The sequence below is a fragment of the Globicephala melas genome, chromosome 16 (assembly GCF_963455315.2).
Source record: "Globicephala melas chromosome 16, mGloMel1.2, whole genome shotgun sequence".
Classification (NCBI taxonomy): Eukaryota; Metazoa; Chordata; class Mammalia; order Artiodactyla; family Delphinidae; genus Globicephala; species Globicephala melas.
This window is the reverse complement of record NC_083329.1, coordinates 18719276-18731927: the sequence shown is the minus strand read 5'-3', so window position 1 is coordinate 18731927 and position 12652 is coordinate 18719276. Positions and strand designations below refer to the sequence as shown.

At 33.8% G+C, this 12652-nt stretch overlaps 1 protein-coding gene across 4 annotated transcripts in view; it reads left to right on the top strand.

Moving 5' to 3' along the window:
• The window catches only part of SHOC2 (SHOC2 leucine rich repeat scaffold protein), a 111310-nt gene that overhangs the window by 62915 nt on the left and 35743 nt on the right, over positions 1-12652 (top strand). For all 4 annotated transcript variants that reach the window (XM_070043906.1, XM_030842467.2, XM_030842469.3 and 1 more), the window contains exon 2: positions 3458-4388. In XM_070043906.1, the coding sequence (XP_069900007.1) occupies positions 3686-4388 (703 nt within the window). In that variant the 5' untranslated portion in view covers positions 3458-3685. The remainder of the gene's footprint in view (positions 1-3457; positions 4389-12652) is intronic.

Genomic DNA, 12652 nt, shown 5'->3' with positions numbered 1-12652 from the left:
TCATTGTAGTTTTGATTTGTATTTCTCTAATGATTAATGAAGTTGAGCATTCTTTCATGTGTTTGTTGGCAGTCTGTATATCTTCTTTGGAGAAATGTCTATTTAGGTCTTCTGCCCATTTTTGGATTGGGTTGTTTGTTTTTTTGTTATTGAGCTGCTTATAAATTTTGGAGATTAATTCATTGTCAGTTGCCTCATTTGCAAATATTTTCTCCCATTCTGAGGGTTGTCTTTTGGTCTTGTTTATGGTTTCCTTTGCTGTGCAAAAGCTTTGAAGTTTCATTAGGTCCCATTTGTTTATTTTTCTTTTTATTTCCATTTCTCTGGGAGGTGGGTCAGAAAGGATCTTTCTGTGATTTGTGTCGTAGAGTGTTCTGCCTATGTTTTCCTCTAAGAGTTTGATAGTTTCTGACCTTACATTTAGATCTTTAATCCATTTTGCTATTATTTTGGTGTTAGGGAGTGATCTAATCTCATACTTTTACATGTAGCTGTCCAGTTTTCCCAGCACCACTTATTGAAGAGGCAGTCCTTTCTCCACTGTACATTCCTGCCTCCTTTATCAAAGATAAGGTGACCATATGTACATGGGTTTATCTGTGGGCTTTCTATCCTGTTCCATTGATCTATCTTTCTGTTTTTGTGCCAGTACCATACTGTCTTGATTACTGTAACTTTGTAGTATAGTCTGAAGTCAGGGAGCCTGATTCCTCCAGCTCCGTTTTTCGTTCTCAAGATTGCTTTGGCTATTCGGGGTCTTTTGTGTTTGCATACAAATTGTGAAATTTTTTGTTCTACTTCTGTGAAAAATGCCAGTGGTAGTTTGATAGGGATTGCATTGAATCTGTAGATTGCTTTGGGTAGTAGAGTCATTTTCACAATGTTGATTCTTCCAATCCAAGAACACAGTATATCTCTTCATTTATTTGTATCATCTTTAATTTCTTTCATCAGTGTCTTGTAATTTTCTGCATACAGGTCTTTTGTCTCCTTAGGTAGGTTTATTCTTAGATATTTTATTCTTTTTGTTGCAATGGTAAATGGGAGTGTTTTCTTGATTTCACTTTCAGATTTTTCATCATTAGTATATAGGAATGCCAGAGATTTCTGTGCATTAATTTTGTATCCTGCTACTTTACCAAATTCATTGATTAACTCTAGTAGTTTTCTGGTAGCATCTTTAGGATTCTCTATATATAGTATCATGTCATCTGCAAACAGTGACAGCTTTAGTTCTTCTTTTCTGATTTGAATTCCTTTTATTTCCTTTTCTTCTCTGATTGCTGTGGCTAAAACTTCCAAAACTATGTTGAATAAGAGTGGTGAGAGTGGGCAGCCTTGTCTTGTTCCTGATCTTAGTGGAAATGCTTTCAGTCTTTCACCATTGAGGACGATGTTGGCTGTGGGTTTGTCATATATGGCCTTTATTTTGTTGAGGAAAGTTCCCTCTATGCCTACTTTCTGCAGGGTTTTTATCATAAATGGGTGTTGAATTTTGTCGAAAGCTTTCTCTGCATCTACTGAGATGATCATATGGTTTTTCTCCTTCAATTTGTTAATATGGTTTATCACATTAATTGTTTTGCGTATATTGAAGAATCCTTGCATTCCTGGAATAAACCTCACTTGATCATGGTGTATGATCCTTTTAATGTGCTTTTTAGGGGTATTCTGGTCTGCCCTGTTTGTGTGCCACCCCAAGACCAATCTGAAAAATAGGTGATATTCCACACTACGGTTCAGTTCTCAAAGCATTTGTTGTTTTCATTCTGGTTGGTTTCTTGCTGAGCTTCTAAGGAGTGTGCTTGGGAATACACAGATTGAAAGAATCCCTTTCTCCAGCTCCCTCCTCTCCATAATTTTCTCCTTCCCCCTCTAGTTGTGAAGGAGTGGTGTGCTGTCTCTTTGCTAACATTTGCTTAGTGCACGGCAGGGGATGATCCACAGGATTCTTCCTCATAGTACAGCTTTTGCACCAGTGGGGAGGGAGAGGGCTACCACTTCTTGGCTGACATTTACTAAGTACAGGGTGGGGATGGTCAACAGGGCTCTCCTCCATAGTTTCCATGGCTGCAGTACTGATGCCAAGGGGGATGTGTACTGCTTCTCTTCAAGTTAGTGCAGAGCTGGGTGGTTGGCAGAGTTTTACTCTACAGTCTTTGTGGCCTCAGTGCCAGTTGGGAGGGGTGGGACATGACTTCTTCTGTGGTGTTCAAGTGGAATAAGGAGGGGTATAGTCAAAAGGGTTCCATCCTGCAGTGCTATTCTCTTCATAGTCCTTTGACTAGAGACAGCAGACTTTTCTTGGACCTTGTTTTAGTCCATGCTTATTGGTGTTTTGGGTTTATGGGCTTCTCTACTGCCAGGCCAGGATATATAGGAAATAAAAACAAAGCAAAACAAAAAACCCCTAGAGTACTAACCACCAGGTCATCTGCAAACCAAGGTTCCTAACCAGTCTGCCTTCTTTTCTCTACCTTTCAGAATATTCTGCTAGTTGCTTCATGTATTTTGTCAGGGTTTTAAGTTGTAATTAATGTGAGGAACAAGGTAGAGTGGGCTTATTCCATCTTGTATGGAACCAGAAGTTTTGTTTATTGTAATTCAAGATTCAATATTGTAAAGCTTTCACATCGGCATTTAAGGTAAGACTAAGGAATATATTTAGTATATATGGTCTATTGATGTGGTTTTTTAAGTAAATAATTATTAAATGTGATAATCATCATTATAATCTTATACCAAGAATAGATCTTATTAGGTTAGTGCTGTCTCACTTCCATCTCCCCTCATCTTTTCAATCTTTGTGGATCATTTTGGGTCAGTCATGTTACCAGTGAACCTTTTCTACTTCTAAGAACCTTTAATCCTTCTCACTATCAACTAAAAAAGCTACCTTTGCAGTTCCTAGAATCTGGTAATTAGCTGCAGATAGAGCAGTTTTACCGTAGTGATTAAGAATATAGGCAGTGTACCACCTACATTGGAATCTTAGCTCTGCCACTTTTCCAGGATCACAAAGCTAATTACTAAAAATATTTCTGTGCCTCAGTCGTCCCTGTGTGTAAAATAGAGATAAGAATTTATCTCATAGAGCAGTTATAATGTTTGTAAATTCCATACAATAGTGCTTGTACATAGAAAGCGCTCAGACATTAGTTGCTGTTGTGATTTCTCCCACTTTTCAGCTCTTAAAAACATCTGCAGTTTGGTGACTTGCATACCTATCTTACCTCTTCCTGTTAGATTGTAAATTCCTTAAAGAGAGAGCCCGCCTTGTTAATTTTTATAATTTTTCAATGGATTTTGCAAAGTAGAAGGTGTTCAATAAATATTTACTGTATCAAATCTTAGGAAAATAGCAAAATTTTCAGTAAGATTGTTTTTCAGAGCCCATTTACTTAATATAAATTTATAACCTAAAGTAATATAATACTCTCTCTGTATTATATTTCAGGAATTCTAATGAATCATTGATTGACCAGCACCATTTTACCAGTTGGAATGAGTTATCAGAAATGGGCATAGTGCTTTTAGATCCAACACGTAACAGATGGCGATTACTTCTTGAAGCCAACACCTTTTTTGATTGTGTAGGATTTTTGTCTCTTCATCTTTGAATTCCAGTTTCTGCTGTTGGCAAATAAAAGGAGTTCATGTAGTTTTTGCCCAAGCTTGAGTCACCATGAGTAGTAGTTTAGGAAAAGAAAAAGACTCTAAAGAGAAAGATCCCAAAGCACCATCAGCCAAGGAAAGAGAAAAGGAGGCAAAAGCCTCTGGAGGTTTTGGGAAAGAGAGCAAAGAAAAAGAACCTAAGACCAAAGGGAAAGATGCCAAAGATGGAAAGAAGGACTCCAGTGCTGCCCAACCAGGGGTGGCTTTTTCAGTTGATAATACGATCAAACGGCCAAATCCAGCACCTGGGACTAGAAAGAAATCTAGCAATGCAGAGGTGATTAAAGAGCTCAACAAATGCCGGGAAGAGAACTCAATGCGTTTGGACTTATCCAAGAGGTCTATACACATATTGCCATCATCAATCAAAGAGTTGACTCAATTAACAGAACTTTATTTATATAGCAACAAATTACAGTCCCTCCCAGCAGAAGTGGGCTGTCTAGTAAATCTCATGACACTTGCTCTAAGTGAAAATTCACTTACCAGTTTGCCTGACTCTCTTGATAACTTGAAGAAGCTGCGGATGCTTGATTTACGGCATAATAAACTGAGAGAAATTCCTTCAGTGGTGTATAGGCTGGATTCTCTTACCACTCTTTACCTTCGCTTTAATCGAATAACTACTGTGGAAAAAGACATCAAAAACCTGTCAAAACTCAGCATGCTTAGCATTCGAGAGAACAAAATCAAACAACTACCTGCTGAAATTGGTAAGAGGCCTTGGGTTACTATTATTGTTTGTAGTATTTGTTATGCTCAATAATTTTGTCCAGTGCTTTTCCATATCAGAAAATATCTGATACTTGTCTAAAAAACAGCTGGTTTCTAAGTTTTGTCTTCTTTATGGTTTACTTTAATCAGTTATAGCGGTATTAATAGTACATGGTTTGAGATTATTTTATAGACCTAGATAATTAGTTAGAATGTAGATGTAATTGGGCCTTTTTCACACAAATCTAATCTGCTTTCATTTTCATTGGAAAAAAGTAAATTTGAAGCAGAAAAAGAATTTTTACCTAATTTTTTAATTGTTACCACCTGTTTTTAAAGTATTTACAAGATATGATTATATAAGATGCTTTAAGCCTGCATTTTCTCATTCTCTGACACCTTCTTTTTTACCTAAAAAGTGTTTGTTTAAATTCATATTACTTTTCTACCTAATTTACCACAAAAGATTGGCGTATCAGAGCCTTGTGAAGAAGCAGGGTTGTAAGAAAGTTGAAAAGAAAATTTCATTTTGAAAGTACTTACATGTTCATTAAAAACAATCTAAGGATACAGAAAAGTAGAAAAGTTAGCGATAGTTAATGCCAACACTGTTAGTATTTTGGTAGATTTCATTCTTGTTTTTATATGTAAAGCTAAATTGTACTGAAAAAAGGGGACTGTTTTTAAAAGAATAGATCGTAGAATAAAAAATAGGAAATACACGTGTAAACAAGTCAGTAAAAAGAAGTTAGTTGTTTTGGTATTTTTAATTAAAAAAAAATTTCAGCAACTTTTGGAATGTAGTCAACCGTTGACTTACCAATTTTGAGAAATTGATAGACGGTATTATCTTTCTGGGCCCTTTTTATGAGAGTTTGAAAAATTGACATAAAAATTGATTATACAGCTTTTAAAGGGAAGTTTCCCTTTTTTGTGTGAAACACAAATTTATTCTGAATAAAACAGGTTAAATATATTGGTTGAGCATTGGTCTTATAGTGGGTGATGAAGGAAACTTTGTTTTTAGGCTGTGCAGCTATGTAGAGATATAATATTCTCTGGGTGTTTCAAAATTTTTATTTAGCTTTGAGAAAGATGCAGTTTAAATTTTAGGTATGGTGTTCTATTATATTTAGCTCTAACCAGACACTTAATTTAATTTTGGTTTAATTAAATGTATTTAGAAAATCCACAGTCATTTTTCTCAAGCAATGTACTTGTATTTATAAAGTGTGACACACTTATGAGATACTAAAATAGCCCTAGGAATTCGAATGGATATGTTCCTTTCCATGTCTTCAGATAACAATGTGGTTGTTGAATGACATTTGATTTTTGTACCAGATTCAGTCAAAATTTGACCTGTTTGTATGACTCATTGTAGAATAGAATTATAAGCTGTTGGGGAAAGAAATGCTGAATTTTTATGTAGAAATATAAAATGTTATTTCCAGTCTTTGTACTTATTGTTGTTTTGTGCATGTGTTACACTCCATTCTAAAACGTTGGCTTTCATTCATATGAAAGTCTTTCTTTGAGGATTTTTTTTTTCTTTAGAAGATGTTGTCAAATTACCTGGGAATTAAGAACATGCATTTCTTAAGCAAGAAACTATTTCATAGGACTTTAAATTTACTTCACTTTGTTCTTGAGCAGATGGTTACAACATTTTTACTAAAAAGTGAATTTATTTTTAAAAATTGGCAAATTATATTTAATTAAATGGTTGATTTTTGTGGCTGCCTAATCTTTGGAACTTTATTCCTAAATTTGTAATTTATAAAATAACCATTGATTTGTTTTTTAATGAGCACCCTCCCACCATTAGTGACATTGAAGTTTTGTGTTCTTGTAATTTCTGTATTTCTATAAAAATAGTAACTTCATAAATGTCATTTATTTTATTCCGAGCAGGGCATCAGATAGAAAGTAAACTGCTTTAAAAAATAAAACAATATTTCTTATAAGGAGTTAGAATTTATAAGGTTTAACTTACATGCATGGATTTGGGACAAACATTGCTGAAGTCTGCGTTATGTTTCCTTATAGGGAAAAAGAAAATAAAGATCTAGTAAAAATAACATAATTGTAATAATAAGAGTAGCTGTTGTTTGAGCACAGTATGTCATAGAACATACACTATTTTGTACACGTAAATTTACATCTAATATCTCATTAAATTCTTACAGTAATCCAATGAAATAGGTACTTCTCACCTCATTGTACTGAAAAAGGAACTGAAAATTTAGTGATGGCATAGTCAGAGTTTGAATCTAGGTCTCACTGTACTGCTCCCACTAGTCTAGAAGAGTGGGTCTCATCCCATAGATTATGATTTACTGGTCTGGCAGGTCCAGGGGATCTGTACTTTTAATGAATAAGTTGGGTTATTCCAAGTGTAGCTGCAGTTGAAAGCTATTACAGTAGATTTTTTTTTTTTTTGAGAGGGGACAGTGTTAACAGCTTAATTGAGATATAATTCACATACCATATGATTAATGCATTCGAAGTATACAATTCAGTGGGTTTTAGCATGTTCACAGACTTGTTCACTATCACAAACAATTATGGGAGATTTTCATCACCCCAGAAAGAAACTCTGTTCTGTTTGGCAGTTACCCCACCCCACCCATGTTTTCTCCCAACTCCTTAGCCCTAGGCAAACACTAATCTACTTTCTTTTTCTATAAATTTACCTATTCTGGACATTTCATATAAATGGAATCATAAAATATATAGTCTTTGGTGGCTAGCTTCTTTCACTTAGCATAATGTTTTCAAAATTCAGGTCATAGCATCTATCAGTACATCATTCCTTTTTATTGCTGAATGATATTCCACTGTACGATTATACCACATTTTGTTTATCCACTCATCAGTTGTTGAACATTTGGGTTGTTTTCACTTTCTGGCTATTATGAATAAAATTACTGTGAACATTTGTGTAAAAGTTTTTGTGTAGACATTTGTTTTCATTTCTCTTCGGTGTATACCTAGAAGTAGATTTACTGAGTCATATGGTAACTCTATGTTTAATCTTTCGAGGAAATACTGGACTATTTTCTTAAGTGGCTACACCATTTTACCTTCCCATTAGCAGTGTATGAGGGTTCCAATTCCTCTATATCGTCAACATTCTTGTGATTATCTGTCTTTTTTTATTATAGCCATTCCATGAGTGTGAAGTGGTATCTCATTATGTTTTTAATTTATAGTTTCCTGATTATTATTGATTTGTTTTTAACTCTTGAAGGCTATCTTTTATTATAAAGGAAAGAGAGAAATAGTTATTTTCTGTGATGCAGATCTTGCTTTACTGCTTTTTTAATTACACAAAAACCCCCAAAATCCTGAGCTCCTTTGAGAATGCTTACAAAATAAGACTCATGCACCCAGATCAAATAAAACGGAATTTGACATTTCTAAAAGTTATACGTCTTTAATGCAATTTCACTTACTGCTGAAACTCATAACAAGAGAATTTACAATTCAAAATATATGCTAATTATCATTTTGTTAAACTTTCATTTATACGTATTAGATCCACATTATTATAGATATATATATATTAGATTTATATTATGCATATTAAGTGCTTATTCTTCTCTGTTGTTTTTATGAGTATACCACTTTCAATCATGCCATCCAGTTTGTGTTCAGCAGTATATTTGAGGAATGTGAGAAATTAGAAGTTTGTGAAACATAGCCTAGTATTTAGTTTAAATAATGTATTTGGAATTTAGCAGCTGTGCTGTTGCCTTTATAGGGAAATTATGTTAAAATCTGAATACCTGTTTAGGCATTAATAGTATCTTTATTAATGCCATGTGATTTGATACTAATGATGCATATTCACGTGGGTGAATACTGGCAGAAAGCAGTAGAAGGATACTGAAAGACATACGAAGAGCCAGACATAATACATTGGAGAGCAGCCAAGAAAACTCTTCACTTGGTAATATTGACTTACTTTTTTCCTTTTGTATGGTAAGTCATGGACAAATAAAGTAAATGTCCTATCTTTTTGTGTTAAATAAGATAGATGGAAACCTTAGTCATTGCTTTTTTAGATTAGTGTTTCATTCTTCCTGCCCATACCTCCTTTCACCATTTTTAATCTTGAAAGAGACTCTTCACTGAACACCAAGGCACTCAAGAAATCATGTTTTCAGAGGGAAAACAGTGAATAACCACTCCCTTACCCCATCCTTCCCTGCACCGCCCCCCCCACCCCCCGCAATTGGCCTGGTTCCTTTGAGTTTCATGTTAGAGATGTGCTTTTGTAAATTTTTTTGGGTGGGCCTGAATAGATTAGAGTGAGGGTCATCAGGTTGTCAGTTTGAATAATTAATCACTTTACTTAAGGAAACTCTGATTAGTGAAGTTTTAAATGATTTTATTTTTCTAGAAAGAAAATGATTACTCTTTGAAACCAGAAATAAACTCCATCTTTGTCTCTTACTAATATTCCTACAACTTTTCCTTCATTGAATTAAAGGCTGGTTTAAGATTGCTTCTCCTTAAAGTTTCCTCCTATTATTATTTATAAAAACGGCTAAGTTAGAGGGAATCTTAAAAAAATCTGTTTGTCCTATATATTATATGTTCAATAAAATGCTACATCATTTATATTGTATACAATTTTGTGTAAATTTCTCTTAGGAGAATGATCTGCTATGTTATGTATGCTTTTTGAGAACCCAGATCATTTTTACTCATTAAAAAAAACCTCTCACAGCATTCAGATATATGAGAAATTAGAAACAGCAATTTTTTAACCCATATGACTCATTAACATTTATTGAAAACAATCAATTTTCTACTATATATACTATAGTACTGCAGTTATTTTTTATGTCAAGTAATATATAATAAATATGTATGTATAATCAATATATATAAAAATACTAAGAACAGAATCAGCAATTTTTTTTAAGTTGAAGGACCTTAGAGATCTTATTTAATTCCCTATTATGTAATTTTCTATGAATTTTTGCAGGTAATAAACAGTGGGTTTTCAGTAAATGTGGCTTGAAGTGAATTTAGTGAAGCCAAATACTATTACCCAATTTTTAATATTAACCCAAATTGTAACCCTTAGTTCCTAAAATTCTTGAAGTTCTCCTAGGACTGCCAGAGGTGCTGCAATTGCTTTCATGGTCCAGGTAACATTATTTAATGATCTCATTTGAGTGTTTTGTACAAGTGCTAATGAGTAACTTAGTTTGGCAGGAAAACGAAATCAGGAAAGGGAGTTCATAGTTGTTAATAAATAACTTCTTTTCACTGGAAATCAGTAAGAAACCTTAGAGGCCTAGAAATGAACTGTTAACTTAGTTGATTGTTATCAAATTGTCAGGTGTTTCACGAAACAACAGAAACCTGGAAAAGTTACTCTTATTGCTAAAGGAGGATGTAAGAGAACAGAAAAAAACACTTCAACCATCTTAGAAGGATCTGATAGAACCAGAGGATACATTTGACTTCCCACACTGCTAAGGTGTAGGGAGGAGGGCAATCATTGTACTCTAATGATAGCATGCTATCCATTCAAAGAATATAGACACTGTTGTCCATGTTGCTTAGTTACAGAAGCACTTGCTCAGAAGAACTACTAAAGTTTTCTTTGCAATGAAAGGGAGAATTAAGCTTTCAAGACAAATTTATGCAAATATAATAGTGTGTATTCTGACCTAAGTCCCTAAATCTATTCAAGCTTGTGTAATAAGTATTTCCAGCCCTTGTTAATTATGTAGTTTTACAAATGTATTTTAGTAAGATTTGATGTGATTTTTATAGAGCTAAGCTCTGAATGTTTGAAAAGTAACCCTATAAGCTCAGGAACGAGAGTTACTTTAAAAATGTAAGCGTCCTTATTAACGTGAGTCAAATGATAATATACGGAAGGCCACAACTTATGAAAGAAACCTAAATTATTTATTTACCAGTATTTGAGTGCCTGTTAATAGATATGTTTTAATAGGGCCTTTCTGTATGTCGCTAGGTTTAATTTACTAAAATTTAAAGAGTTTTTGCATTTATATTCATCATGGATATTGATCTGTAATTTCTTTTTTTTCTTCTTTTTTTTGTAATGGTTTTCTATCAGGGCAATGCTGGCTTCATATTGTGGAATGAGTTGGAAAGTGTTCCTCTTTTATGTTCTGGAAGAGTTTGTGAAGAATTAGTATTATGTCTTCAAATGTTTAGAAGAATTTATCAGTCTTGTAATCTGGGACTGGGGTTTTCTTGGTAGGAAGGTTTTAAATGACTAAGTTAATAGGAAGTTATTTGGGTTTTCTGTTTCTTCTCAGTTGAACTTTGATAGTTTGAATCTGTCAAAGCATTTGTCTATTTTATTTGATCTGTTGAATTTTTTGGCATAAAGTTCATAATGGTTCTTTATTCTTCTAAAGTTTGTAATATATATATTATCACATCCCTCTTTCATTCATTCCTGATATTGGCTTTATTGGTCCTTTCAAAAAAACTGCTTTGGTTTTATTATTTTTTAACTTATCTTCCATTTTTTTTTTTGTTTTCTGCTCTTAATTATCTAGTTCCTTATTACTTTATGTTTAATATGTCCTTTGTCTTCTGTCTTAAGTTGTTAGATTGATTTTGTATCTTTCTTCTTTGCATTATGTAAGGCCATTGATAGCTATAAACCTCCAAGTACTATTTTAGCAGCAGCACATACTTTTTGATATGTTCTGTTTTCATTATTATTTAGTTCAAAGTATTTTCTAAATATCTCTTGTTATTCTCTAATCCATGGATTATTTAACAGTGCATTGTTCAATTTCCAAGTATTTCAGAGATGTTTTCATATTTTTTTTTCCCTTTTTTAACTTTTTGGCTGCACCATGCGGCTTGTGGGATCCTAATTCCCTGACCAGGGATCGAACCTGAACCCTCAGCAATGAAGGTGTGGAGTCCTAACCACTGGGACTGCCAGGGAATTCCCTATTTTTTGTTACTGATTTATAAAATACAGTCTGTCTTGGTAAATGTTCTATATGCAGTTGAAAAGAAGGTGCATTTTGCTGTTATTTTTGGAGCAAGGTCAAATTGGTTGATGATGTTATTAATTTCTTGTATACCCTTATCGATTTTCTGTCTACTTTTTTCTTCAATTAGTAAGAAATGAGTGTTGAAATACCCAAATATAGTAGTAGATTTGTCTTTCTCCCACTAGTGCTATTATTTTTGCTTCTTACATTTTGAAACTCTGTTACTAGTTGTATATATACTTAGGATTTTTTTTTTTCTGATGCAGTTTATATCATTATGAACCATCTGTCTTTATGGTAATATTTCTGGTAGTATCTCTTTTTCTAAATTCTGATTTTATTTGATATAGCCATATCTTTTTCTATCTTTTTACTTTTTGTGTCTTTATATGTATTTAAAATTGTTTCTTGTAGACATCATATGGTTAGGTCTCTTGTTTTATCGTGACAGTTTGTCTTAATTGGAGGGTTTAGACCATTTACATTTAATATAGTTATCAATATGATTGGTTTAAATCTGTCAGCTGGCTGGCTATTTTCTATTTGTGCCATTTGTTACTTTTCCTTTTACCCTTCATTTCATGCCTTCTTTTGGATTTTTTTTATAGATTCCACTTATCTCAACTGCTGCATATTAGTTATACATCTCTGATACCTTTTTTAAGTGTCTGCTCTAATATTTACAGTGCATATCATAACAATACAGTCTACATTTATATAATATTATACCACTTTACATGTATCCTAAGAACCTTACAATAGAACACTTCTGTTTCTCCTGTTTTTTGTGCCATTATTGTCATACAATATATGACAATATACGTTATATATATTATGTTATTCATATATCATAAATCCCATAATAATATATTGCCATCGTTTTTACTTTAAACTTTATCTTTTTTTTTTTTTTTTTTTTTTTTTGGTGGCACGCGGGCCTCTCACTGTTGTGGCCTCTCCCTTTGTGGAGCACAGGCTCCGGATGCACAGGCTCAGCGGCCATGGCTCACGGGCTCAGCTGCTCCGCGGCATGTCGGATCCTCCCGGACCGGGGCACAAACCCGCGTCCCCTGCATCGGCAGACGGACTCTCAACCACTGCGCCACCAGGGAAGCCCTAAACTTTATCTTTTTTAAGCTATCCATTTTGGACAAATTTTAGAGGTAAAGAAAAATTGCAAAACAAATACTGAGGGTTCCTTGGTGGTTCTTCCCCAAAACAATTATTACTATATTCTAATGATGATTTTT